Here is a 26,903-nt window from a genome sequence, read left to right on the forward strand (position 1 = left end):
AAGAGTTTTTTTTTCGAGTCAGAAAGTTTGCATGTAAGTTTATTTAAAAGGCGTCATTATAGATGAAGTCAAGCTCGATTAAAACTGAACGCTTTTCGCCCTCAGCAGTCAGCGCATCTTCCTCCTTAAAAGCTTTCCTCTGTCTAACCTTCCCGAACTGACGACGGTTGATGTTCAGACACTTAGCAAATGTCTTATTTCCCCCTTTTCTCCTTTCAGCTTGCACAGAAAAGAAGGCCGATGCGCCGTTTAACCGACTATCTCGGAATATTCCATTTAATCTCACTCTTTTATGTAAGCTTCACAGTTCGCCTCTGACCTTACGGCTGAAAAGGTGGCGTGGCTCCGGCACCGTTTTATATTTGAATACGCGTGCCGTGCCACAAAGACCTTTTTTATATCCACTTTATTTACAAATCCGACACTCTTATAAAATGTTACGGAATGAGCTCAGCTTGTAATGGATCCGATTATCGTTTGAAGTAATAGTGCCCGCGCCTACAAGTCGTAGTTGATTTTATATGGAAAATCCCTTGTTTCTCACAGGGTTTTTAGTGTGTGTCATTTTCGTGTAGTTCGAATGATAATTGGATTGCATTTTGCAAAAAGGAACCACTAGCATTGCAATGTTGCTAAGATTGTGCAACCTCTTTTGTCTTGGAGGAAAACCCCGATTATCCATTTATAGTTTCTATTTTACTCGCTAAAAACTGTAAATTTAAGACCAAAATTACCATCTAAATTTCATCGTTTTTTCATGATTTCCGTAATTTTATTGTAAAGGATGAAGTTGCACAATCTTAGCATCATTGAAATACTAGTGGTTCCTTTTTGCAAAAAGCAATCCAATTGTCTTTCTTTAAAATGGGGGAAATATATGTTTAACATTATGAGCTTCGTTCCAAGTGAAGTTTCGACACGAGGAATTATGTGATATCGATCGAAAAAACCGTTTTTTTTGGAATGTGTAATTTTACAAGAAAATGATAGGCAAAGAAAAAATGACGAAAATAGTTTCGAATTAAGTGTCAAAAATGATTAAAATTAATGGGTCTGGCAAGGCTTAATCCACATTCGGTTAAGCTTTTTTAGGAAACCGTAGCTGAGGAGGCGCAAAGCGCCTGAAGGGTTGGACCGCAACGCGGCCAGGGGGCGCACCCCTGATTCAGGTGATGAAAATGAAGACTGTGTGTCACTGTATCATCAAAATCAGCTTTGCACTTAAGATGATAGTTCTCTCATAATGTCAGTTTCTTCTTTAAAATTGATATTCCTTAGAACGCAGCAAAGCGCCTTCAAATCCGCCTGATACCCTAAGTCTCACCGCGAAGTTAGTTTAGTTGCTTAACCCAACGTAACCTAACTTGGCTTGATACTCTTGACCACTCGCAGTTATGGGCGTGAAAAAGGACAGCATCTGAACGGCAAAACTGTTGTTATGGCTTGTTTACACGTCATAAGACCTCTCAACAATTTTTCTTCACCACAGCGTTACCAAGTTGACAATTTTGAAAATAAATGTCAAAAACAAGGAATTGAGTTGTTGAATCGCGCTTTATGGTTGAAAATTGTTAAAAGTACCCGTCTGTAAGATGCAATGATTACGAGAGCGTTTTCAGTACTTTCCAAGCGTTGCTACCATTTTGACAATTAAATAAAGCAAGGGAAAGGATGCGCGTTGATGACGGAGCAAAAAAATGTCTATTCGTGCTTGATGGATGCTCGTGTTGCATCTGCAAAATTAAAGTGTCACAAACGGAAATAAAGATTACATTTTCATCAAATGCAAAAATTATAAACTGGAATAGACCGGGGTATTGGGGGGTACGGCAAGAAACAAATGGAATGAGAGAGGGAACGGAGAAAGGAATTCGAGGATGGGTTGCTCGAAGATTACAAAAAAACGTCCGATTTGTGTAATCTTTAATCTCGTTTGTGACACCTATAAGCCGCGTTGTCTCAACTCTCTTTATAAAGGGACTCTAGGGCATCTAAGGGTTAAGTAAGTACGCACAAGATTTCTGGTGCGTTGGCATTTGATTTTAGAGGAGGGAACGACAACGAAGATGCTCATTAGTCATACGCGCGGGAGCCGCAAAGAGCAGAAGTTGCCAGCCGAATCGTAACTTTTTTCCAGCTCACCTTTCGTCACCCCTCCTACGTAAGGGCATAACTCAATCTCCACGTGAGCCCTGTTTTACATATAGACCGATGCTTTCTGGGGCTCATACGAAAATCGAGATACGCTCTTATGCCATAGACACAACGCTTTGTGCTCCGCGCTGGGTCGGCGAACGCGACCGTGCTGTGGAAGAACGTTGTATAAACATTTGAAAGTTGTCAAATTTTCTTTATTCTGATTATTAATTTCAAGGAGGGCTATAAATATATCTCCTTAAAATTGTTGGATGCTTTTGACCATATTGCGGATAAAATTCTCCAAAAAATTGGAAGAAAAATATTTGCGAATTTTTTGGGAAAATGTGCATTTTATGAGAGTGAATTTGGCAAGAAACGGATGTTAATACGGTGTTTTTACTCAGGGTAGGAGAATGGCTGCGGGATAACGTAGCGTCGTGAGATCATTATTCATTCTGGCATAGCGGCGGTTGGCGCTTTGGCGCGACGGCGGGTCTGTTTTCACGTGGGCAGGTCAAAGATGCGACACCAAACCCAAGCGTCATGCCATCAGCGCAAAAATTCTCATTAAACTTCGCCTCTGTTAAACTACTCTCGCCCTGGCCGCAGCCCCGCTCCTGTGGCCCCGATTGACAGCTAGTTACCGCTCCGCCTCTAATTGGCCCGCCGTTTCAAAGCCTCGTCGCAAATAAGTAATGATTGCTCTTTTGATACGCAACGCTTTTATTCGGGTTTCATCTCTCTTCTGCGTTGGAAAAATTTTCGCTAATTTATTTTTGCTTATAATTTACTTCCTACCGCTGATTGATCCGCTCGGGAAGTTCCAGCTTTCGTGAATGATTAAAAAAAGCTGGAGTAGTTTTAATTGGTAGAAAGTGAAACCAAAACGCAATTTTTGGATTGTTCTGAACTTTTAATGGGTAGATTACCTGACCAAAAATATTCCGCAATAACTCGCGAAAAAAATTTATAATAATAAAAAATAAATAAATAAATAAATAACTCGCAATAAACACATAGGACCATGGTCTTCACCCTGTCATAACCATTTACCCAAGGGACTACTCTACCAAAAATGTTTGAATATTTTAAAATATTCCTCCGTAATTTGAAGCATTGGATCGATACATTTTCGATTCGATTATGATTTATTATTTACCATTGACTGACCCACCGAAAATGTTGTGGCTTTCGTAAATAATTAAACAGGTTGAGTTACCATTACTTGAAAAGCCAGAGTAGCTTCAATTGGTAGAAAATGAAAATGAAATACACTTTTTGTATCGACCTAGGACTATTTAATGGATATATCGCCTAAACAAGAAATGTATGTATGTATGAGCCGCTTTTACGGCGCACTAGGGCGCTCTGCGACACCTAGTCTCCACAGGAATCTGTCATGGTAGAGATCCTCCGGAAGCTGGCATCTCTCCATCTCTTCACGGATTCTCTTTACGTTTTCTAAATTAAAATTCAATTTTAAAGCGTATTATTGCAGCACCTTTAAGTAAAAACTGTAACATTTTTATTTGAGTCAATGTTACAAATTTTTTGAAAATGACTACATGGTTTATTTAGTTTGGTGTGTAGGAATGAGAAAGAAAGCTGGGAAACTGCAAGAGCAAAAGAATGGCATCCTCTTTACATAAAATATTCGTCCTAAAATTGCTCCACGATTTGTAAGGAACCAATCGTAGTGCATGAAATCTTTAAGAGGATTTCCCGGGAAAATAGAAATAAGAGTATCTTGTTGTAAACATCCTGTCTTATTCTACTTCCTCCTCTTCTTTTTCTTGGAAACTGTCAATAATACTATCTAGCCGCCTGCACTACCCATTGAATTCAGTTCCTTCAAAAATATTATAGTTTAATCGTTTCCAACAGGAAGTTTTTACTGAACCCAATTTTTTCCCACAGGTATTAAAAGACACAGCCAACTCTCTATTCAGGCTCCTTCTTGACTGTAAGCTATGTACTTTTGCTTCTTCTTTTGATTCGCTCAATCACAAGACCAGAAAAAGGTTCTTCCTTCTCCAATCACTTCTTTCATAACTTCTCATCTCTTCTTCAAACTTTTGAATACACACCCTTAAAAAATCTCATTTTCATGCGTTCCAAAAATCTCAATACATGCTTCCGATTAAAACTTGAACTGAGTTCCTCTCTCGACCTTTTGTACTCCTCTACTACTACTACTACTACTTTGATCCTTTACTTTTCGTATATTTCTGTCCAGTAAGTATTCAAGGTATCTGTTACTTTTTTAGTTGAAAAAAAAAAGTTTGTTATTTCAATATTGCGATGTAAAGGCGCTGAAGATGCTGACTGTTAAGACACCGCTCAAAATAAATGTACTCTACTACTACTACTCCCTTCCTTCCTCTCTTTCCCCTTTCTCCTTTTCTCCTAATTTGTAATGAGTCCTCATCTGACTTAAGTGAGGCGTCTTACAATCCAAGTCTGTTCGGCCAGGGTTAATGTGGCCTGGGGAGAAGTTAAATCTCATAAAATACAAAACACTCGCAGTTTCTGCTTGCGGACCATTTTTTAAGGTTTTGGTGGGGACCGCGACTGAATTAGCGGGAAGAGAGCACAAAGGCAGCTGAGAAAGGACAGGAAGACAGAGAGTGAAAAGACCTCAAGTTTTCTTTACGCAACGTACCCCGCTCTCGGCGAAGCCATTTTGTTCATTAATAAAATAATGGAGACGGCGCGCGACCGCGGCCATGGCGTTATAGCGCGCAGAGCTCGGATTCTGCCTTGTTTTCGAGTTGCCGCGCTTCCCGCATTTTTAGGTCAAATCCGGCCGAGATAAATTTAGGAACACTTTGAAAGTCCATTTATTCAGGTCATTCAATTAAAGAAACTGTCAAAGAGGAAGACTCGCCTGGGCGTAATTTTATCTCCGCACAAACCTTCATTTATTTTTACATGCCAAGCGAGTTGAACATTAAACTTTCAGTGCCGCCTGAAAATCGGAGTATGATCTCGTTCGCACCGTTGCTTTCTACGCAAAAGTATTTGTATGTTTGTTCTACTGAAGTTGATCTCTACACGTTAATTGAATGTTTTGCTTCGGAAGCGGCGCAATTTGGAATGTTGAAAATTCCGTTTCATCAGAGAAAAAAATATTTTAAAGGTCATATCCATTTGTTTTTATTTATTAAAATTAAAATTAAATAGAAAAAGATGGGCGTAAATTCTCGTTTGTTTAAAAAGTATGTACCTTAATTGAATGTTTTGCTTCAGAAGCGGCAAGGTTTGGAATGATGAAAATTCCATTTTTTCGGAGATGAAATGTTTTAAAAGGTCATACCTAGTTGTTTCATAAAGACATAAAATTTAAACATTCATAAAAACAAATTACATTGAAAAAGATTGGCGTAAATTCTTACTTGTGAAAAAACAATTTTCAATTTTAAGCCTCAAAACGCACACATTATACCATTAAAAGACCAAACAGTTTCAATTTTTAGCTACAAGGCTCTTGTTAAAACTTAATACCAAGTGCCAAAATAATTTTCCATTCATCAAACATTTTCGGGTGAATTCAGTTTTTACTGTTCGCTTTTTTTGTTTTTGTTTTTAGAGTTAAAATTTTTGGAACCAAGCTATACTCAAGATTGTCTATTGTGTGTAAAAAAATTGTATTTTATTGATCAAATATGAAAGATAGATGCATGAATAAAGATGAAAGTTTTATCTGCAGGCTCAGTTTCTTAATTCAATGACGACCAGTGTTTAAAGACTGGTAGTAGTATCTGTCTATAGACGTGTCTATAACAGAGAATGCTTTCGATTTATTGATCTCAGTTTTATCAGCTGTATCCGTAAAGTAATCAAGTCCATCATTAATTTAAGGCCCTGTCTCCGCGAGACGTTTCCATGAGATTTGTCTCAGGGCCGAATCACGGGAATGAAACTTCGGGGATTTTTCGCAGTTACCGTCTCCACGAGATGTGCCTCTCTCGTTCCTCGGATTAGTTTGACATGAAAAAAAATTATTGAAAATCAAGTATTTAAACGGAGTCAAAAGGATAATTAAACAAAATTAACAACAAATTATTTAAATGATACAACTTAAAAAACAATCAAGTGAACAACAAAATATCACACAATTTGCTTTATTTACTTCCTTTTCCTCTCATAGTTGGTCTCTTGGATTTCTGCAAAGACCCTACTTGCAACTGTGATTAATAATGAGTTAGTCAATATTTGTCCCAACTTCGCAAGTGAGACTTTTCCCCGCGAAAAATTTCAAGAAAACGTCTCATAGAGGCAAGGCCTAAGAATCCTCCATGGAAGGAATCAAAAAGTACATGTGGCATCGCGGTGAATGGAGCTTCATATTTTCTAAATGACGAATTTTTCGACAATATTGATAGCTTAAAGTACGTAACTTATAATTGAGCGTATTCATGCTAAAAGGAACTATCTGCTTAGAGTCTGCGTGCAACATAGTTCCATTTAGCATGAATATGTCCAATTTTTTTCGAGTAACTTTTTATGACAATCCATCTAGCCTCTGACTTTTTTCGTGGTTATATCCCGAGATGATCTTTTCAGACCTCGTATTAGGCACAGTTGTTTCTTGGTCTACTTTTGAAATAATGAAATGTAGACAAAAATTATGTACCAAGACCATTATTCTTAGTATACGCCCATAATATAAATTTTACGAGTAACGCATAACACTTCAGGCGCGAGGCGATCAGGGAGCGTGGCTATTGATCTGCGACATCGATAATGTGTTGAAAGAATGATATATAACATCAGCCCTGAAGGTTGCTACGTTTAGGCTTGTGAGCGAGTCCAAGACATGATCGCCTTCAACTCGTAGTGTAGGCAAAACGAGCTCCTAGGAGGTCGAATAGTTGTATCATCAGTTCGCTTACAGTGCACCGCTCCGCCGCTACCTTCCGCGCACTCAAAAAAAGATAAAATCAAGTTCGTCTGGTTTCAGCATTTATTTGCGTTAGGTAAATAACTGCGGAGTGGGAGAAACAGGAAGTGCGATCGATCTTCGATGGTGTTTTACGACGGCAATCGTTAGCGTTTTGCAATAAATTTTGGTTGAACAATTACCACCATGCGTCGACTTACAAACATACATCATAGCTGCTTTCTCAGCGCTCTATGGCGCTGTGTAACGTGTAACCGCCGCAATACCCTGTCCTCCTATTGGCAATCCCTCATTTCATTTAAAACACCCTGTCACCACCCTTTCAAGAGGTGTCCCCCTCGTCTCCTTCCAGCAGGAACCTAATCAAGCATCTTCTTCGACAGTTTTTCCTCCGTCATCCTGTTGACATGATCATACGCCAGACAAGCTGTTTGGTCATGATGTCAATCACGGTGACATTTTTTACTTCCATGATCTTACTCACTCTTTCATTACGGACCCAATCTCCTCCAGAAATTCCTGCCTACCTTCTCCAGAGATCAATCTTTGTTGCTCTTAGCATTTTCTGTGTCTTCAGCTGCCAAACTTCACATCCATAAGTTAAAATAATTATCACTAGAGCTTTGTAAATTCTTCTGTCGTTTTCTTTCAAAATTCGTTTATCCTAGAGGATTGTATTTAACATCGCTGTAGTCTTCCTTGCTAGAGTGTTCCTTTTCAAGATAGCTTGGTCCGTCCTCCCATCCTGGGTTAACCACATACACTGCAGGTACCTATAGTTCGCACAGCTTTTGATCTACTGCCCATCCTCTAACTGAATATTTTGCTCATTAACTGTCAAAGTTAATCTCTCAGATTTGAATATACTGACTTCCAAACCCTACTTCCAACTGCGTCGACTTTTCACAGCAAATTCCCGAGAAATCGATCTCAGTGTTAAGTAACGTACCTTTAGACCGTCTCTTTCCCCTTCAACGCACCAACAATGCAGGCTCAGGCTCCCAATGGGCCAGTTGCGTTGGTCGCAAAATCGTTTTTGATGCTTGATTTTTGTAGATCAGCTAAAAATAATAAAATCTGCCCTAACAGCAACTCTCTACGTTCAATATTAACCGAGATATTGCGCCTTGGAAAATTCGGTTTATGACGTCTTCCACCGCGGTAGTGACACCCTTCGCTTCTTTCACCTTACTCTCATCTGCCAGTTATACACACATTTTCACTGGTTACTCAACGTAAAATTCAAATGACAGCAAAGTGGAAGAAACCAAGGGTATCGCTGCCGCGGTGGATGACGTCATAAAACAAATTTTTCAAAGCGCAATATCGCGTTAATATTCAACGTAGAAAGTTGCTGTTTGGGAGGATCTTATCATATTTAGTGCTCCTTAAGAATCAGACATCAAAATACGATTCTGTGACCAGCACAACCGACCCATTCCCATTGGATCGTTTGCTTTATATAGACGGCCCATATAGAATATTTGATATCTGCAGGGACGTGTGACTAGTAGCGTCTATATTTAGCCGGGGAGAACATGGAAAATCGCTTGAATATGGAAAAATGTGAGCGATGGGGCTCTAGTGAAAAGCATACCAGCACAACTCGGCACCGAGCGGCGCTTCGATTAAGCTTGACAAATCCCCCATTACCGGTGCGGCTCTGTTGACTGTTGCGTGCCGAGCAACAATCAAAAGCGGTAACTAATGCAATCACACACTCGTGCGAAACTCTTCGGTGTTCGGTGCTTCCTCCTTCCGCCACCATCCACCGTTTACTCCTTTCCCGCTTTCTGCCTACCCGCGCCTCGCTGGGCCGCCGAAATTTTCTCACGATGCTCCGCCCCCTCCCCCTCCCCCATCCGCCTTTTAAACCCAGGTGTGTTTGTCTACCCAGTAATCGCTGAAATATTTCTCCAGTGCTTCTTTTTCAATTCACCATAAAAAATCCTTTTACATGAAGGAAATTTAAGCGCAGCCTATAACGGATACGATTAAAGTATCATTGAAAATCTTATTCCCTCTTTTTCTTCATAGAGTTGCGATGAAATCGAACAAAAAGGCATCTAGAAAGGTGACTCAAATCTTTCAGTACACAGGGGCAACTATGTGGGGTTGAAAATGCCGATTTTCTGTTTTCGATTCTTACAGCTTCTTGAAACAAAAATGAACATTGGTTAAAAATGTCACTCCATAATTTGCGTGCACGGTTAGATATTTCTGTGTTAATGGTTACTTTGGGATGGTTTTCTTTTTGTTAGATCAGCCAAGCCAAACCGATTCGGTTGCTAAACAAAACTAAAAATGAAAAACCACCCAAAAAAGACAAATTTTCCCTGGTAAAAATTGGCGATAAGAGCTGCGTTTCAAAATACCATAGGAATTCTTATAGCCGACTAAAGAAGGCTACAGAGAATCATATAGCTGGCTGTAGAATGCAGAGAAAATCATACGGCCGGGCTATACGAAGCCAAAAAAAAAAAACAATGCAGCCGGGCTATAGTTCCTATCGTCGGGCTTTACACTTTATCGCCTGACTGTTGCTTTTTTGCCATCGATTATAAAAGGCTACAAGAAATTATGTAGAAATTCGTGTGCTTTGGAAATCATTAAGTTTGATACGGAACCACCTTAATATTGACAAAACACACATTATATTTCCTTTTAATACATATATTTTTTTTTTTTTTAAATGAGAATAGTCCATACAGGATGTGCAAACATTTCAAAATCCTGAGTTGAATAATGCTGACTCCGCCAGATTAAATATTAGAGCCTAACACAAAGCGGAGCGGCGACGCACTGGCGCCTACAAACCTAACAGGGATACTTCACGCATTGCGCAACGCGTGAAGTATCCCTGTTAGGTTTGTAGGCGCCAGTGCGCGTTCCGCGCTGGCTGCCCGCCTGCCGCGCCGCAGCGTGCCACGGCGCTTGAAGCAACTATTTCACACCTGAGGTATTGCACAGTATCATACGAAACTGAAGGCGCTCTAATATATTAGTAATGGCAGGCATCCATCAAAAGTACGGAGATTTCCTCACAAAATAAATCAAGATACTACGGCCCAAAAAGAGAGCAGTATTCCAAAAACTCACTAAGTCCTAGCATCCGTAATTAGTAACGCTTAGCATACACTCTAACACCTGGCAGTTGCTTAGTCGCCATCGGCTATAAAAGGCTATAAGAAATTGTATAGCCGGCTATAGAAGCTATTGGAAATCTTACAGCCGGCTGTAGGTCTATGGTATTTTGGAACACAGATTCTACTGCCAATTTTTACCAGGATTTCCACCGTGAGGTTTTGGGGTAATGTCAGAAAAATACACATCTTGCTCTCGAGTAGTTAAAAAAGGATGTATTTATTCTATACAGCATTTTATCTTATTTTATACAGCAAGAGCACTGAAAATAATAGATTGAACTTAATAATGTAACTTTGTAAATGAGAATCAGAAAAATGTCGTGTCATGTTTGTGAACCGTACACTTTAATCAGAGGATTACGAACTGGGAGTCCAAGATTCGACTGAGGAAAGACCCTCCAGCTTGTTTAAATTCCAATCATTTCAAGGTAGCGCTGAGGAGAATGCTGACAATTTCCATCCATCCATTGAAGATTCATGCTCTACATTCTGGCGTTCAAATAGTATACTCCTCTGGCGCTGTAAGAGAATGACTGTAATTAAAATTCTTAAAAACAATTGTATAAAACTGCCGTTTTCAAAATTTATTTCATGACTACCCTAGAAGAAAATATTGGGTCAAATTGCACAAGAGTATCAGAGCACTTAATTCAAACTCAGAAGTAGAAATTACGTAAGGATCTGATTTTTACACGCTGAAATGAATTTAGCCTACCAGAGTCAGACTGAGTGAAGGTGTGATGTTACATTATGAAGTGGAAAAGTGTAATTTTTTCGTACTACATAAAATGGAGTGTGCCTCCTCCAAGAACACGATTATGATTTTGCATAAGTAAATTGAAGTGTAACTAGTATTGTCATTTTAATTTTATATTTATTATCTACCCACACTTACTAGTTCTACCATTTAATCAGAAAATTGTAGTACTTATGTAAACTATAAAAGCTTTCCTTATGAGAGCAGTGGCTACTCTTGAAAGTTGGCAACACTGTATTTCCTTCATTTAAACGTATGGAAAGCAGTCGATTCTCGGCGAGGCAGCTTGATTCAAATGAAATCGATATTTCTCATGAATTTAAATGGAGCAAAATGTTGCAAGTTTCAAGAATCGCTACTGTATGAAAGAAATCTCTATCAAGAAATTCATTATGTACAAACGGTGACTCTGAGCAGTAACGAGAAGAGGTTCACGATGCAGGAGCTTTCTTCGTAGGTCTTACGAAGTTTGTCCGTAGATTTTTCTAGGGATATAATGTCTGCATTTATTTCTCCTGAATTACATATCGACGGTGTAAGTCGGCTATCACATAACTTGGTTTGCGACGTCGTCATACTTGATTTTTTAAACGCAAAACTACTCTACGGCAATTCTTTAAAACTGCCGCGATTTTTCTTCTCTGTGCGAAGAACATCCTGCATAAACTTCAAGGAATGATGTCAATTTGTTCTCCTTTAAAAAATTAACATAGAGGCGGAGATTTTCAGACACCGCAAACGAGTTATGTGATTGCCGACTTACACCGTCGATAAACTTATTTAGATAACATCATGACGGTATAATAATGGCTAATGATAAATATATCAGTATATGAGGTTTTATTAAAGAAAATTTTGTTTTGCTCTCCTGTACCTATCATGCGGGTTATTTTCCTGACATGGAGATGCACATTTCTGGTGCAGGGATGAAAGGAAAAACGTCATGCACTGTTATGAAATCAATAGATGTATCTGTTATCTCAAAGAGCCCAATTAGGAGCACTGAACATCAAAATTCGAATCAGCCGCTGGCGCGGAAAATTCACAACGAACACAAGCTTTCAGGTGGTCGCGCTGAAATAATCGACTCCATTTTTATTCATTGTGTTCGGCGGGCGGAAGGAGGACACAAAACACGCTTTTATCTAATTATCAGTAACCGCATCGCCATGCACGACCCAGACTTGCCATGTGACAGATATTTTGTGATATTGAAGAGACTCAACAAATACATCGTCCTTACTCTGGCGTAAGGGCGTATCTCGATATCTGCATGAGCCCCAGAAAACGAGGATTCATATGTAAAATAGGGATCATGTGGAAATTTAGATACGCCCTTACGTCAGAAGAACGACGATATGATTGGAAAGGGGAAGAAATTAAAAGTTAATGACAGACTTGTTACTCTGGATCAGTTTTATCAATTATCATCTTTGAGATGACCTTTTTGTCTTCTAAAATTGGACCGCGTTAAACAGGAGGGAAGCAAGCCACATCAGCTATTACCAACTTTAACAGGGAAATTTCATTTTTTACGAGAGAACGTCTGTGCAGATTCCTTTGAAAATGTTAAGGAATTTGCACCAAATTCCGGACAACCGTTTTCATGTAAAACATTAAATTACCCGACCAAATTTGGCAATAGCTGATGTGGCTTGGTTCCTTTCTGTTTAACGCGGTCCAATTATGTTCATTAGAAATTGTACGAGTATTTATTTACTAACCTCACAAAATCAAAGATAACTTTATTCGATGAAGTATTTTGATGGTTAATAAGAAATGCTAATCCAAAGCTATAGAAGTGTTCTATTTTGTCGCACACTGCACATTTTACATCACTATTTTATTTCAAGAAAATTGAAATTTAAGTAAAATTACCTCGATGGTGTATGGTGACCCATGTACGTGTAATCACTTTGATTGTACTCTCCTCTGTTGTAAGCGTAATACGACTCAGAACGGTAGGCCTTGAATTTTTCTTGGTTCGTTATACTCTGCGAATAGAACTCGTGAGCTCTAAAATGACTGCAAGCAACTGTTATGAACAAAAAGACATTAATACCGGGAAAAACAGGAGCTCTGTAATTTAATTTCTAGCGATTTTTATTTTCCCTTCTAGTTAAGAAACGTTGTGTGAATCTATACTATGTATAAACAAATTGCATTCATTGAGAGGGAGGGGTTCCTACCTCTTTCAATTCGCCAAGACCCTTTCATATTTCATTCTCTCAAAGAAGAAATCATACTTGTTATCTTCGAAACTGTGTAAATTTTCTTCCTCCTTTTATTGAGACTTTTTTTGAAAAATTTCACGACAAAATTTTGGTTCCCTTCCGTGAAAAATACGTTTATCGAAAAATAAAATAAGCGCTGAATTTTAAGATAAAAGCGATAAGATGCATATTTTCATAGTTTCATCTTTGACTTTTGGATTCCTTGTCAATGCTTTTTGTTTCATTTCAACTTTTAGATTGATTTATTCAAAGTAGCTTTCACGCCGTGCGAGAGCGTCGTTTCTAATATCTACTCTGATCAAATATGCGAAGCGTTCCTACAGGAGTTAGGTCTATCCGTGCAATCCCCTGTCGATTGATTCCGACGGCATTTTCCAGATTTCCGCCCCGTGTGATTGTTGAATTTGACGGTTGCGTTCCGCGCGCCCCACTTACCGGAGACCTAGATATTTACTTTGAATCAAATTTCAATTTCGATTCTCATTCTTGTCGTTGTCAATTTATCGTGTTTATACACGCCTTGAGCTCCGTGTAATCTCAATGATTTGCCGAAATCAAACATACCTCTCTCTAAATGTAAACTACGTTCGGTGCACACGCGTTCGGTGCGTCAGATTTGCGCGAATGGGTCTGGCCTCCGGCTTCAGCTCGCTGAAATTCATTATTCAGCGTTAAAATTCACCGCCTCGCGAGAATGATACAAATTTATTCCTCGAATGTAGTCGTTACAACGGGTTTAATCGCTGCTTGGGAGCCTTGGATATTTAGCGAGGAGCGTATCACGTAATTTCACTAACCAAACGATGCGTTTTATGAAGTGCGGGGTTTCTCAAGCGTCCCAGACATCATTGTTATACTTCTGAACACATTAAAATTGAGAATATCGTCGGTGAAAATCCCAAACCACGTTCCTCGGTTTGCAGCGTTACAGACTTCCTGTCATACTTTCTTCTTTTAACAGAAATCTACTCAACGTCAATTCTTGAAACCGAAAAAAATTTTTCTCGTCTGTGTGAAGAATATTCTTTGAAAATCTAAAGCCATAATGGTGGTTTGGTCTTTTTTTTAAAAAATAAAATGAATGCGGATATTTCGAAACATTGCAAACGAGACATGTGGTTTGGAAGTTTCACCGACTTGTTCGACATGACCGAACATGTCGACTACATCTTTACGTCAGAAAGAGGTTTAGTTCTTTTTGACGTAAACGTTTGCTAAGATTTTAATTCCTAATTTTCATTTTTCAAAATTTGGAGTTCATTTCAGAGATTTTTGAAATCCCTCGGTGCATAAACATTACGCATCCTGATGGATTCATTTCTTTTTTACAGTAGGTAAAGTAGTATGTAGTGTCAGAGATGATGGAGAGTCGTTTCTGGGAATTCAACAATTTCAGTTCAAGTGAACAGGATTTTACGACTGAAGCTCCGAAAAAAACAAAGGAATAAATAAATTAAAATTAGATTTTTGTCAGAAGAATTCAATAAAAGCGTGAAAGCGACATTACAAAGAACGATGTCCCTAAACGATCTTACGAAAGTATAACCGGATTGAGAGGCGGCAATGCTTTCAAGATTCCATAAAGCGGTATTTGCATGAATTTAAATAATCAATTATTTATCCGGAATTTCCTCCTTTATCAGTCACCTGGTCTCTGCGGTTAGCCTAATTATTTACACTTCCAACAGATAATGCTTCAATTATTTCTAGACTACTGATTCACGGAATTCCAAACCACGCTATTGAGCGATCAGAAACGAAACGCAATTATCATCTGTCGAGGGAGCCGTGAGGCACGCGAGCGGTTAAACCCGTCACCTCTCCGATATAAGGGCTTAATTCCATTCTGAAATGAGCCCTAATGTCCATATAACTCAATGCTTTCCAGGGCTTAAGTAAAAAATTGAGCTACGTCCTTACGTCAAAGGAGCGACGAAATTTGAGGCGCAAGGGGCTGCGAATTGGGATCGGAGTAAGATGGGAGGTACACGCGTATTCAAAGGAGAATCAATATTAACTGGGAACGGGTGGGTGGTAGCGGCGTGGCGTGCTTTGCGATATATCGATTGGTCTTCAATTTAAACCTATGGAAAAGGATCGATAAACAAGGTGTTCGTACTGAGCGCCTCGATAATCGATTCTTTACCATAGTTTCTAATGGAGAAAAATCGAGCATTCACGCCTCGCGACTGGTGGGTGGTGAGGCTGCACGGAGGAGCGGCATAGTAAGACTTGCGGCGGCGGGTGGGGAGGGGGTCGGGGTATTGAAACGTGTTTCTATCGCTTTGCCGTAAGGAAATCTAATAAAGATATATTCCCGGCGCAAGCTGTACGAAACAAAACACAATTACACAGCTTTCAGAGGAAATGCCATAAGCTTCCATTGTGTTGATTTTACTTAAGTTACGATTCTGTTTTCGCGTGGTAGTCCTCGCGCTGTCCTCGTCAAGTCTTTCGTCGGATTTCGAGTTGAGGCCCTGTTGCGATGTTTCTTTTCACCCCACGCGATAATAACATTAATGAGTGAACTTTCTTTCAAAATGCATTAATGCCATTCACAGCCGTAAATTTTGTTAATGTTTACAACTTGAAATATAAACAACAAAAAAATCAAGAGTGGGCAAGAAATAATAGCGATAATATACAATTACATTATCAATAGTTTTGATCAAATTAGTACGGTTTTATCAATATGACTTGGAGTTTCTGTACTCTTGCTTTATTTAATTATTTTCGTGCTTCCGTCTCTAAATCCTATTCTGTCGTGCTAAGGAAGAACGCCGTATGAACATTCGAGAGTTGCCAAATTTCCTCAGATAAAATGTTCATTTCCGAGGAATCTTATGAATATTTCCCCTTGAAATTTGCAGGACTTTTTGGTGGAATTGCGAGCAAAATTAGCTGAAAAATTGGAAGAAAAATATTCATAAGTTGACCAAGAAACTCGTGTTTCATCAAGGAAAATTTGGCAACGCCTGAAGGTTCATACGGCGTCCTACCTTAGCACGGCAGTATTTCCTTCCTGTTGCCGCGTCTTCATCACCTTTAATACTTCTGAACCGACGATACCATACTTACTCCATAAGTAGAAAATCCTAATTGAACAGCATTTTTTTATCAGTGAAAGTCTCTGTCCGATCTTTTAAATCCGCCCCCCCCTCTCTCTCTCTCTCCTACATCTACACACAGGATGAATATGTGTTGTCCACGTAGCCCTTAAAGCACCACCACACGTAAGACAAACAGAAACAACACAACAGAAAGATAAAGCAATTGAAAGGACGCGCGTTGACAACGGCGCAGGGATACAACTATTCGTACTTGATGGACGTCTGTGTTGCAGCTGCAAATTTGAAGGCGCGATGGCGCGAGGCGTGAAATCGCAATGCTCCACTCTACGCTATACCGCCAATGAAGGGTCGCTCAGATTCGGGAGAAACGTTAAGAATGAGGCCCGGTTACGTCTGTCATATCTTCGGCCGTGTTGACACTCGATTTTTTTGTTCTCTTTCAATTGAATGTGCGATTTTTTTTATTACGATGTATTTGTAGACCTATATCTGAGGTTTTTTTGTGCCACCCTAAACAACCCGTAAGCCGCATAATTCTAGCAAGTCTCGGTCCTGTTGGATCCGGCTAGGGCATCTGAGGGTTGAGTATGTGGTTTACGAACATTTTGGGACATGATATGCCCAGAATGTCGAACCAAACGAGAGTTTTAGCGATCTAACGCTCGCATTTAAAAAAACCTAGTTCCGAGGAAAATCTTACAATTCTAATCTGTCATACACTGGAAAAAAACACATTGGATCCAGAGTCCAGACTCTTGAAAATATTGACGAGAAAAAATACTCTTGATTCAATCAGATTTTTGGTTAAATCAAAAGGAAATCCGCTCAAATTAAGAGGCTTGGTTCTTGATTGGAGCAAAAATCCGATTGCATCAAGAGTATTTTCTCGTGTCGATGTTTTTAAGAGTCTGGACTCTAGATCCAACGTGTTTTTTTCCAGTGTAATTGGGGCAAAAAATTGCCAGTTCTATCATGATCTTGCTATCTCTGTTGACTCATAAATAAACTAATTGCTCGAACCTCATTTTCTTGGCCACTTGCAAAAGTTTTCGGTCTAATTCGCAAAATCTAATTTTTCGGCCGAATTTGACAAAAATGACTCCCCTGAACATTTAGCCTACGTGGACTTCGGTCCTTTTTCTCGCGAACGTTCACATGTGGGTGTTGAAAGGAGAACGTGGAGAGACGAATAACTAATTGCACATTTTTCTCCCACTCACATGACGCACACAAACACGCGCGCGCGCACACCAATACAATGTCCAGCATTTAACACAGAGCAAGATTGAAACCATGTCGTGAATTCGATCAGAAACTCGTCAAATATATGAACCACAAGAGTCTTAATTGGACCGCGTTAAACAGAAAGGAACCAAGCCACATTAGCTTTTGCCAAATTTAACTGGGCAATTTAATTTTTCACATGAAAACGGTGGTGCAGATCTTCATGCAAATTTCAAGGAATTTTCTCCCTAGTGCGAAGCGAATACTTTAAAATTTTCGAAAGAATCCGCACAAACGTTTCCTCGTAAAAAAATTAAATTGCCCAGTTAAATTTGGCAATAGCTGATGTGGCTTGGTTCCTTTCTGTTAAACGCGGTCCAATTACCCATGGACAAACTGCTCAGAATAGGAAAAAGAGACAATTCTTGTAAGGATTCTTACAATCTTACATGTGGCTTGAAAGTCCAAAGGTGCGTCGAAGCATCCCGGCTGAGGAGGAGTTCCGCCGTTGGGGTAGAAATCGGCGTGACCTATGGAACTGTAGTATCCAGCTGTGCCGGCTGCTGTGTGTATGACGTCAACAAATTCGGCATCCGTCGAATCGAGGCGAGTTGTTGCGCTTTGAATACCTTCAAAGCAAGGCATTGCCGGATCCAATCCTGCTCCGTAAACAAGGGGAGACCAAATAAACTTTGAGCGTGAAATTAATTGACAGTCCACTTATGGCCGATATATATTTCACGTCCGGATATGTTCAGTTATGAGATTGCGGAGGTTATTGCCAAGATGAATCAGGGTTTCCTACCCTCGAGCCCCTTATATCCTCAAGTTTACTAAGAAGAAAATGAGCGTTACCCAGTGGCGTGGCGTGAATTGCGATATATCGATTATTATGCCACTTATACCTGTGGTAAAGAATCGATTATTATGGTGTTCGCTGCGAACACCCTGTTTATCGATCCTTTTCCATAGGTTTAAATGGCATAACAGTCGATATATCGCAAAGCACGCCATGCCACTGGCGTTACCACGAAATGAGATGGCTTGATTTGTGAAAGTGAGTCTCAGAGTAAATATTGCTTCGCAAATTTAATCATACGGGTTCGTCTCATTACAAATTGATATTTTCTAAGCACAGGTCTTGAGGTATAGATTTGTATTGTCGTGGATTTATCCTGACTTTCCAGAGCTAAAAATCATAAAATAACCCTCACTTTCCAGTGACGTATCATTATCTTGCAGCGGTATGATTTTAATCTCTGTAACTCCTCAAATCTTCCTTCTAGTTATTAGGTAATAATTTTTTCAGAAATTAACATGGTTGATCTCTAAGATATTTTGGCTATCAGCAGCTAATAATCTCTAGTTGAGCCAGCGGTTTTCAATCAGTTGGATGCGTCGTTTGCCAGAAGAATGGACGTAACTCAATTCCAATGTTGCAAAATCGAATAACATGATTGTGCAATTTCTGTCCGGAATTCTCTCAGTATTTGCGTATAGTCAGAGGAAAAATATATAAGATTTGTTCAGAAATAACTGATATTTCCCTGTTAAAAATGCAGTTCGTGAGTGGAAAAAATCCGACGTAAAATTAAGTTGCGTCCTTTCATCTAGAAAACAACTAATTATTTCCAAGCCTTTTTTTCCAAAAAATTGCCCTTTACGAGTGAGAAGCATTCAATGGAAATAAGACATCGCGCAGAGTTAGAAATTTCAGTGTATACTAAACAGCCAAGTTTTTGGGCCAGGTTACCGTACACGGACATACGACAGGTACGAATTAATTGTATCATACATTGTATGATACACGGAAAGACAGGCAAATATTTCGGACGGTTTGGCATACCTGTGACTCTATAGACTTTGCCGGTTTTACAATTGGATCCAGCAGCTCCAGCAACGTGAGCTCCAAGACTATGCCCGATGATATGAATTTTATCAAGAGTCATCATGCGTTTTGCGATCATTCCATCGATCATTTCACCTATCTGCACTCCCACTTGAAACGTTTGCACAGCTGCTATTGGATATATAATGTTTGATGCAACTCGTGACCAGTCTACTGTCACTATGTTTAAATTTGTTGTGTTTAAATACTCTGCAACATATTTAAAAAGGATTTGACTATCATATCACAAAATCGTATACTTTTAAAAATACTTTTATCAGTAAAGACAAAAAAAAGTTGTAGCAGTAAAATACGTTCATTTTTAAAATGTTCTTAAAAGCTAAGTAAACCTTTTTTTGCCGAATGAAATTGTACAAAATAACACGCTTTTTGAGTTTAATCACCAATTATCAGGTCTGAAACACATTTTAATTTGACTCATTTTCTGTAGAATATTACTGATGAATATTAATTATGATAATTATGATAATACGTGATGAGCATCAATTGGTTTTATAATGATGAGATTTCTTTCGAAATTTGGTCCAGCAAACTGCCTAATGACATTCGGAGGTTGCAGACACGAGATTATCTGGCTCTTTATTAGGATTCAAGATTCTTGCAATTATTGTATAGAGAAGTCATTTAGATCTTAATTTACTCCAAACTTTTACCTCTCTGCGGGCAAACTCCAAGGAAAGGAGAATAATTTCCACCGCCAAGAAACTGAGTCTATCCCCAAAAAATTTATACATCGATGACCAAAGTGCGAAAGCACGTATCTCCATTTGCGACGTTGCAATCTTCCTGTCGTACTTAATTTTTTCTTCGGATAACGAGCAAAATTTTCTTGAAAACTTCCTTGATGTTTCGTCATTAGTAGCGGAATATTCCGCAGAAATTTCAAACTATAAAGTTATGACTTGTTTTCTTCCAAAAAAATAGGGTAGGAGCAAAAATTTTCGAACACCGCAATAGAGATACGCCGTTTTGCAATTAGGCATCGATATTCTGATTTAAGATGGATAGCAAATGGAATGAATTAAATTACCTTCTCTTATATGTGCAACTGCGTCCGAATACTCGGATGATCGCCAGCCGTGAGTTAAGATCTTGACAGGTAACTCCCGGTTCCAATGCGGTTCCAAAGCTGTGGTAAAATTGTTTTTATCAAAAACGATCCCACTGTCCTTGCTATTTCTGTAAAAAATATTCTAGTTGTTTAGTCTGCGAGGACTTTTTTTAAAATTGTTATGAATGATACTGCGCCCAGTCAAAAAGAGAACAGTATGTGTAGGAGGAAAATATGTTTTCACCGTGCGTAGTCTTATTTTAAAATCATTTTTTACCCATTTGGGAGAACAATGTTATGCCAAAATTATAAAAAAAAGATTGAAACGTAAATGTGTGAAAAACGAGGGTAAATATCGACGATTAAAGTGCAAAACCACACGTACTTCCGTTTGCGACGTTGCAGACTCCCTGTCCTATTTTATCTTTTCCTCAAGAAACTAGTGAACGTAAATTCTTGAAAACTTCTTTGATTTCTCTCCTCTATTATCAGAATATTAGTATGAATTTTAAGCTATAAAGATTACTTATTTCTCTTCGAAAAAATAAAATAGGAGCGGAAATTTGAAAACACCTCAAAGGAGATACGTGTTTTTGTTTTTTGGCTATTGATATGTAGCCGGTCCAAAAGCCGCCATTAAACTGATCCTAAATCGAGTCAAACCTTTGACTCGATTTTCTCCGAGCTTTCACCTCCTTTTCACTCGCACCCTGTGTTCCCCGAGCAGAGCAAAATATTGAAAAATATCAAAGGGTGGCTTCTATAAGACAGGGCTTGACCCCCTCCCCTCTCGCGTCCCTTTCTAAGCCCCGGTTAGACAAGCTCTGACCCCCTGCCTCTTCAACGTGGCTTTCAAGTTTTTGACCATCAAAAGCTCAATCATTCAAAGTTCACGTGTACTTTTTCATTATCTTTTACATCAACGGGGGATTTTTCAATGCGGAAAATAATGGAAAAATCGAGCCGCCTCCTCGTCGAGAGTACCAAGAGGAACGCAGAGGGGGGATGGGGAGTCGTTGACGAGTGGAGGTGAGGCGTGAGACATGTAGGTATGACGGAGGTTAAAGGGGGCGGGGGCGGTTGGGGGGGGGGTCGGGGCTGCGTAAATATGGGCGCTACTCGGAGGAGTCCTCGGAGGGCAAATACAAAGCTGTTCGTTACGAGCGGAAAAAGTTGAAGTTCATGCGCTTGTGTGGATCGGGTAACTGCTCCGGGGGACAGGAATTCTCGGAACCTGATGAGGAACTATTCACGACCGAAGGCTTTAAAATATCTTTGATCCCGTCCCTGGCGCGGCCCTTTGTAATACACACGGTGCAACGATCGCGCGTCGAAAGTGTGGGCCAGTGAAGAGAGGAGAGCCGCGTTACGACGAGGACTTGTAAGATTTTTTGCCGCGTTATAGGAAAAGAGCAAAGGCGATCTTTTTACGACTTTCTTCAAAATTCTACGATCTGAGTTAAAAGACTGCGATTGATTAAATAAATATAACAGTCAAAGGAGAGGTATCGATAAGGGCCGTCTTTGGACCGACCCTGGCTGAATTTTCTTGACTCTACGATTTTTTATTTATTAATGGTCTATATTTCGTCACCTTCCAGGCAAAGTATCACAAGCGCCATGCGACGTTTAAAAATTTTCGCCGTCATTTTATTTTTTACAGAGAAATTGTTCAACGAAGCTGTCCGAAAATTTCACTGAATTTTCTTTGTGCTGCCGATAAAATTTAGTGAAATTTCCAAACAGATTCAACCAACAATTTCTCAGTAAAGAAATAAAATGGCGGCGGAAATTTTTAAACGTCGCATGGCGCTTGTGATATTTTGCCTGGAAGGTGACGATTTGACAAAATGGAGCAAGATTTGGTCATTTTAGGTTTCTCTTCAGATCTAATACTGCCATAAACATGGATCCGAGGGCCGATTTTGGCGAAGAATATGAGTCTTGAGGTTTTGCGGTCGAATGCCAAAAATTCCGCATTTTTTGCCAAAAACGGGCTTCAGTCCCATTTTTAAGGCAGTAATAGTTTTAAAAAGAGACCGGAAATGACAAAACCTTGCAAATTTATATATTATTCCTTAAAATATATATACCATCAATGAATATATATCGTAGAGGGATGTTCAGGTTGGGCCCAAAAACAGCCCTTATCGATAACTGTCCTTTGTCCTGAGAGAAAAACAAAAAGAATTATGGGAAATTATCCTGCCAGCGGCGAGGTAATGATCGATTGACGCTAATTCTCCATTTGAAGCTATTGCAAAAATCGATTATTGAGTTGTTCGTTGTGAACACCCTACCCTGCTCATCGATCCTTTTCCATAGGTTTAAATGACACATACATTGATAGATCGCAAAGCACGCCCCGCCCCGCCACTGTACCCTGTGACAAATTCGCAAAAATTGACGTCATTTCAGACTGAGCAGCTGCTCTAATGACCTTGAGACATCCGCAAAATTTCATCTTTCTGGGTGCTTCCGTTCAAAAGTTAGCTAATTACTCAAGAACATTTGGACAAATCTATCTAATTAAAGCTGAATTCGTCGCTATGTAACCATCCAAACAATTTTATTAGGTCATTTTAGATGAATATTGACAATTTCATGAAGAACGGGGGACTTGTTCAATGAAATTTACTGCTCGGGCGTGCTACATCCATTTTCTCAGAAATTGATTTTTGCACAAAATACTCTCCTTGAAAATATGTCATATTGACAGTGAAAATACCAAACCGCGTATCTTGCACTGCGACGTTGCAAATCTTCTGTCACCTTTTATTTCTATATCATAAAAATAATTAGTTGTGTCTATTAGACGCGCGTCCTTCTTTAAATCTGAGGGAGAATGAAATAATGCGGAAATGGACCTTGAAGGGACCAAATTAAAATATTTTCAACTTAATTAAGTACAGCCTTGGTGTTTGCTCTATGGTGACAGTTTTTGCTGAATAGTTCAGGATTCACAAAGAACTCCCAAGCGTTGCCTGGCACGCGAAGCTATCCGGCCACCTGTTGAGCTCTTGTTTCTAAACTGTCAACGCCACCACTCAACTATTTGTGGCTACGTGTTGCTTGTTGAGATCCACTCAGAATTACCACGCGAAACTCACACGTGTAAAAATAAAAGAGAGCATGCAAAAATGGGACTATGAATTTGCACCAGCGTGCATACTCAAGCTAACCTTAATGTAAAAACTGTGTCTCTAGCGGCGTTCAGGACCTCCAAACAAGCAAACATGCAATTGGGTTAAAATATGAAATAGAAATAGAAAGAAAAAGAACATAGAGATAGAAACGAAAAAGAAAATAAATGGAACGTTAGGATGATGTATATTAACACATAGACATCGCGAACAGGAATATAAAAAGCAGAAGCTATGCAGGAGCATGGTTGTAAAGAAGTGCAAATTAATAGACTTACGTATTATAGTAGGAAAATTTAACATCATCTGGATCGATATCGAAAATTCCTCCGGGATTTAAGTAGCTTCGACCATGGAGTAAGTGTTTGATGGCAATTCGATTTTCTTCTATCAATGACTTCCGATCCTCAAGATGAGTCTCCGCGCCTGCGTTGGATGTAGAGATTGAATTAAAAGTTTTACCTCAGGTTCAGACAAATGATGATTTTAAGGTAAATGTAGAATACAGGCTATTCGTCTTCAAATTGCAGGGAACTTTTAGGACTTTCAGAGTTTAAATTGCGTTCATTTATGAAATTATTTGATTGGAGAGGCGAACCTAAAATACTCTATCCTGACCATTTCTCAGTAAATGATACTTAAAATTTAATAGTCAGGTTTTCCGAATGTTAATCGAAGTACTTACGTGGTAATATTGTAATAGATGAGTTCATAGAATGAGCATAAGAATTTTACATACAATTTTTATCAGTGATAATGTTTCAGGTCAACCATAAATTTGCACAGCTACAAATGTGGTTATTATGAGTTTCTTGATTGTTTGAACTTTGAATATCTCAAGAAACGATAGGCGGCTAGGTGTCGCAGAGCGCCAGAGAGCGCTATAAAAGCGGCTTTATACATACGATAGGCACCTCTAAACTATTAATGTTAAGTATTAGACATTTTAAGGTTGAATTCAGCATTTGAAAGAAAAATTAATTAAATGCGGTTGTTGCGAAAGCTTGATAATTTTGGAGAAAGTTTAATGTATCCAGAAAATGTTGCATTCTCGAGTGGAATATTTAATTTTTATTTTATAGAAGGTATATCTAAGGGGGAAAATCTTGCACAGTGGAACAAAAACATCGAGACAAAATTGCAATTTAAATCGAATACAATTACTATATTTTCATCATGAAACTGCAGTCTTTTTACAAAATTTACTCGAATAATGCCGATTTTAATCAATCACCTAGTTTCGTTCTATGAAAGCAAAAAACAGGTAATTTGCAATGCAAAGAGCAGTCGTAACTTTTTTCCATAAAATTTTAAAATAAACTTCAAAAAGAGGTGCCCCTTCAATTCGCAGGTAGGCAACACACTCAACACTCCGATGCAGAAGCAATACTTTTACCGCGACGTCTTAATCGCAATTTATTGCAACCTTTGATACTCGATCGATATGCATACGTCGCGCGCCAGCCTGAGTTACACCTAGTTTTATAAAATTAAAAAATCTAAAGAATACAAATAAAAATTACCTACAAGCTTGTCAATGAACAACGTCAAGACGAACGTCACGTTGAGAAAACTAGACGAGGCTTTCATTTCGAAGAAAACCGGCAAAATAGATCCACGGATCACACCATTAATTCACAAAACACGATACAGTCGTCTCGATGGGGAAACATTCACGCGGAAGAACGTGACAAACGGACATTCTCATAGCCTCTCGGCGCGGCATGCAGTTCGGGCGAAAGCAAGCGGTTATAGTTATCACAACTCTTTTTCAAAACCATGTTGGAGCAAATGAGCTAAATTAAAAGACCCGGGTATTGTTTGTTAATTTGACAGTAATGAAGAGCCATACGCGTCAAAGGAAAACGGTTTGCGATTAAAATGATTTAAGGAGAATCAGCGACGGTGCGTTGGCACCTTTATCATCCTCGGGTTTCCGCATTGGCGCACTTGATAAGGCGCACGCACTCGAACTTGCTGGACATGGTCGGTACACTCGGCACTGCCGTGCTAAGGAAAAACGCCGTATGAACCTACAGGCGTTGCCAAATTTCCATTTATAAAACACGAATTTCCTGATAAACTCATAAATATTTTTCTTCTAATTTTTCAGATAATTTTTTTCGCAATTTCACCTAAAGATTCTGAAAATTTAAAGGGAAAATATTCATAACTATCCTCAAAAATGAATATTTTATCGAAGGAAATTTGGCAACTCTCGAATGTTCATACGGCGTTCTTCCTTAGCACGGCGGTCTAGTGCCTCGTGTGTTCACCACGAGGCTTCGTTTTCGTTTTCTTGTAGACACTCAAAAACATGCGTTATTATTTCATTAAAACTTCTTTGTATAACGATAGCAGGGGAGATACCTAGTTACTCAACCGTAAGGTACAGCCAGCGCGCATAGGTTTTCCGAATACTTTATCCTGATTGTTGTAGATGAATGGAAGAAATGGTAAGATATGGGTTTTTTTGTCCGTTTTACCCGTCGCACAGTGGGTCGAGTCAACTAGAGAGGTCGGACATGAAACTGTTGACCAAAACTCCAAATTTTGACGTTTATTTTGTCACATATTGAATTTTAAGGGGAGCTCCTAGAAGAAAATTCCACGAGAAAGCCAATGGAACCACTTTTAGAACCTCAAAGTTCTGCATGAACGGAGTTATAAGCTTTTAAAGTTTCCGAAGTTTGTCCGACTTCTTCTATTTTCTCGGTCCAGTGTACGTCGGTGCTGCAACACCTTGCCATTTCATTTACCATTGCGAACGAATTATTAACCAGTGGCGTGGCGTGTTTTGCGATATCGATTGATCTGTCATTTAAACCTGCGGAAAAGGATCGATAGATAGATTTTTTGCAACGAACAGCTTAAAAATAGATTCTTTACCCCAACTTCAAATGGGGAAATATCGATAATCGATCATTTACGCCTCATCACTGCAACCGCACAGGACCACGTAATAAGGAGGGGTAAAAAGTGATAGAGGTTATCCCCTAAAATTGTGGCACTGCCCAATTTGTTGGATGGTATGGGCATTTCCAATTAATTTTGGTGGTGACTCGCAACTCAATTTGGAGTAGTACCGCAACATTTGGGTCATTTACCTAATTTTCTGAGATGTACGTATGTATAAGCCGCTTTTACGGCGCACTAGGGCGCTCGGCGACGCCTACTCTTCACAGGAATCTGTCATGGTAGAGATCCTCCGGAAGCTGGCATCTCTCCGTCTCTTCACGGATGCCCTCTACCCACCGTTTGGCTACCGTTGGCCGTTTTCTGAGATACTACCACAATTAATTGAGGCACGAACAAAATTAATTGAA

The 26,903-nt window shown here is 39.3% G+C and overlaps 2 protein-coding genes across 6 annotated transcripts in view; one reads left to right on the forward strand and one right to left on the reverse strand.

Annotated features, from left to right (window-relative positions):
- unc-13-4A (BAI1 associated protein 3) overlaps positions 1-26,903 on the forward strand; it is a 232,930-nt gene that overhangs the window by 131,710 nt on the left and 74,317 nt on the right. The gene's annotated exons all lie outside the window — the stretch shown is intronic.
- LOC109040824 (lipase member H-B) lies at positions 10,382-19,565 on the reverse strand. Its single transcript, XM_019056906.2, has 4 exons — positions 19,321-19,565; positions 17,924-18,133; positions 12,824-12,980; positions 10,382-10,707 (listed from the first exon to the last, which is right to left on the reverse strand). The coding sequence occupies exons 1-4, from the start codon at positions 19,451-19,453 to the stop codon at positions 10,671-10,673; spliced, it is 537 nt and encodes a 178-aa protein (XP_018912451.2). The 5' UTR covers positions 19,454-19,565; the 3' UTR covers positions 10,382-10,670.

The sequence above is a fragment of the Bemisia tabaci genome, chromosome 5 (genome assembly GCF_918797505.1).
Source record: "Bemisia tabaci chromosome 5, PGI_BMITA_v3".
NCBI classification, from domain to species: domain Eukaryota; kingdom Metazoa; phylum Arthropoda; class Insecta; order Hemiptera; family Aleyrodidae; genus Bemisia; species Bemisia tabaci.

What these genes read in the sequence shown, in the direction of transcription:
- LOC109040824 (XM_019056906.2), bottom strand. Translation starts at nt 19,453, where the DNA reads ATGATCGATGGAATGATCGCAAAACGCATGATGACTCTTGATAAAATT. An exon ending in CAAAGTCTATAGAGTCACAG is followed by an intron (nt 18,134 to 19,320) that starts GTATGCCAAACC and finishes TTTACGGAGCAG; the next exon opens with GATTGGATCCGGCAATGCCT. An exon ending in TTTGGACTTTCAAGCCACAT is followed by an intron (nt 12,981 to 17,923) that starts GTAAGATTGTAA and finishes TGTTCATAACAG; the next exon opens with TTGCTTGCAGTCATTTTAGA.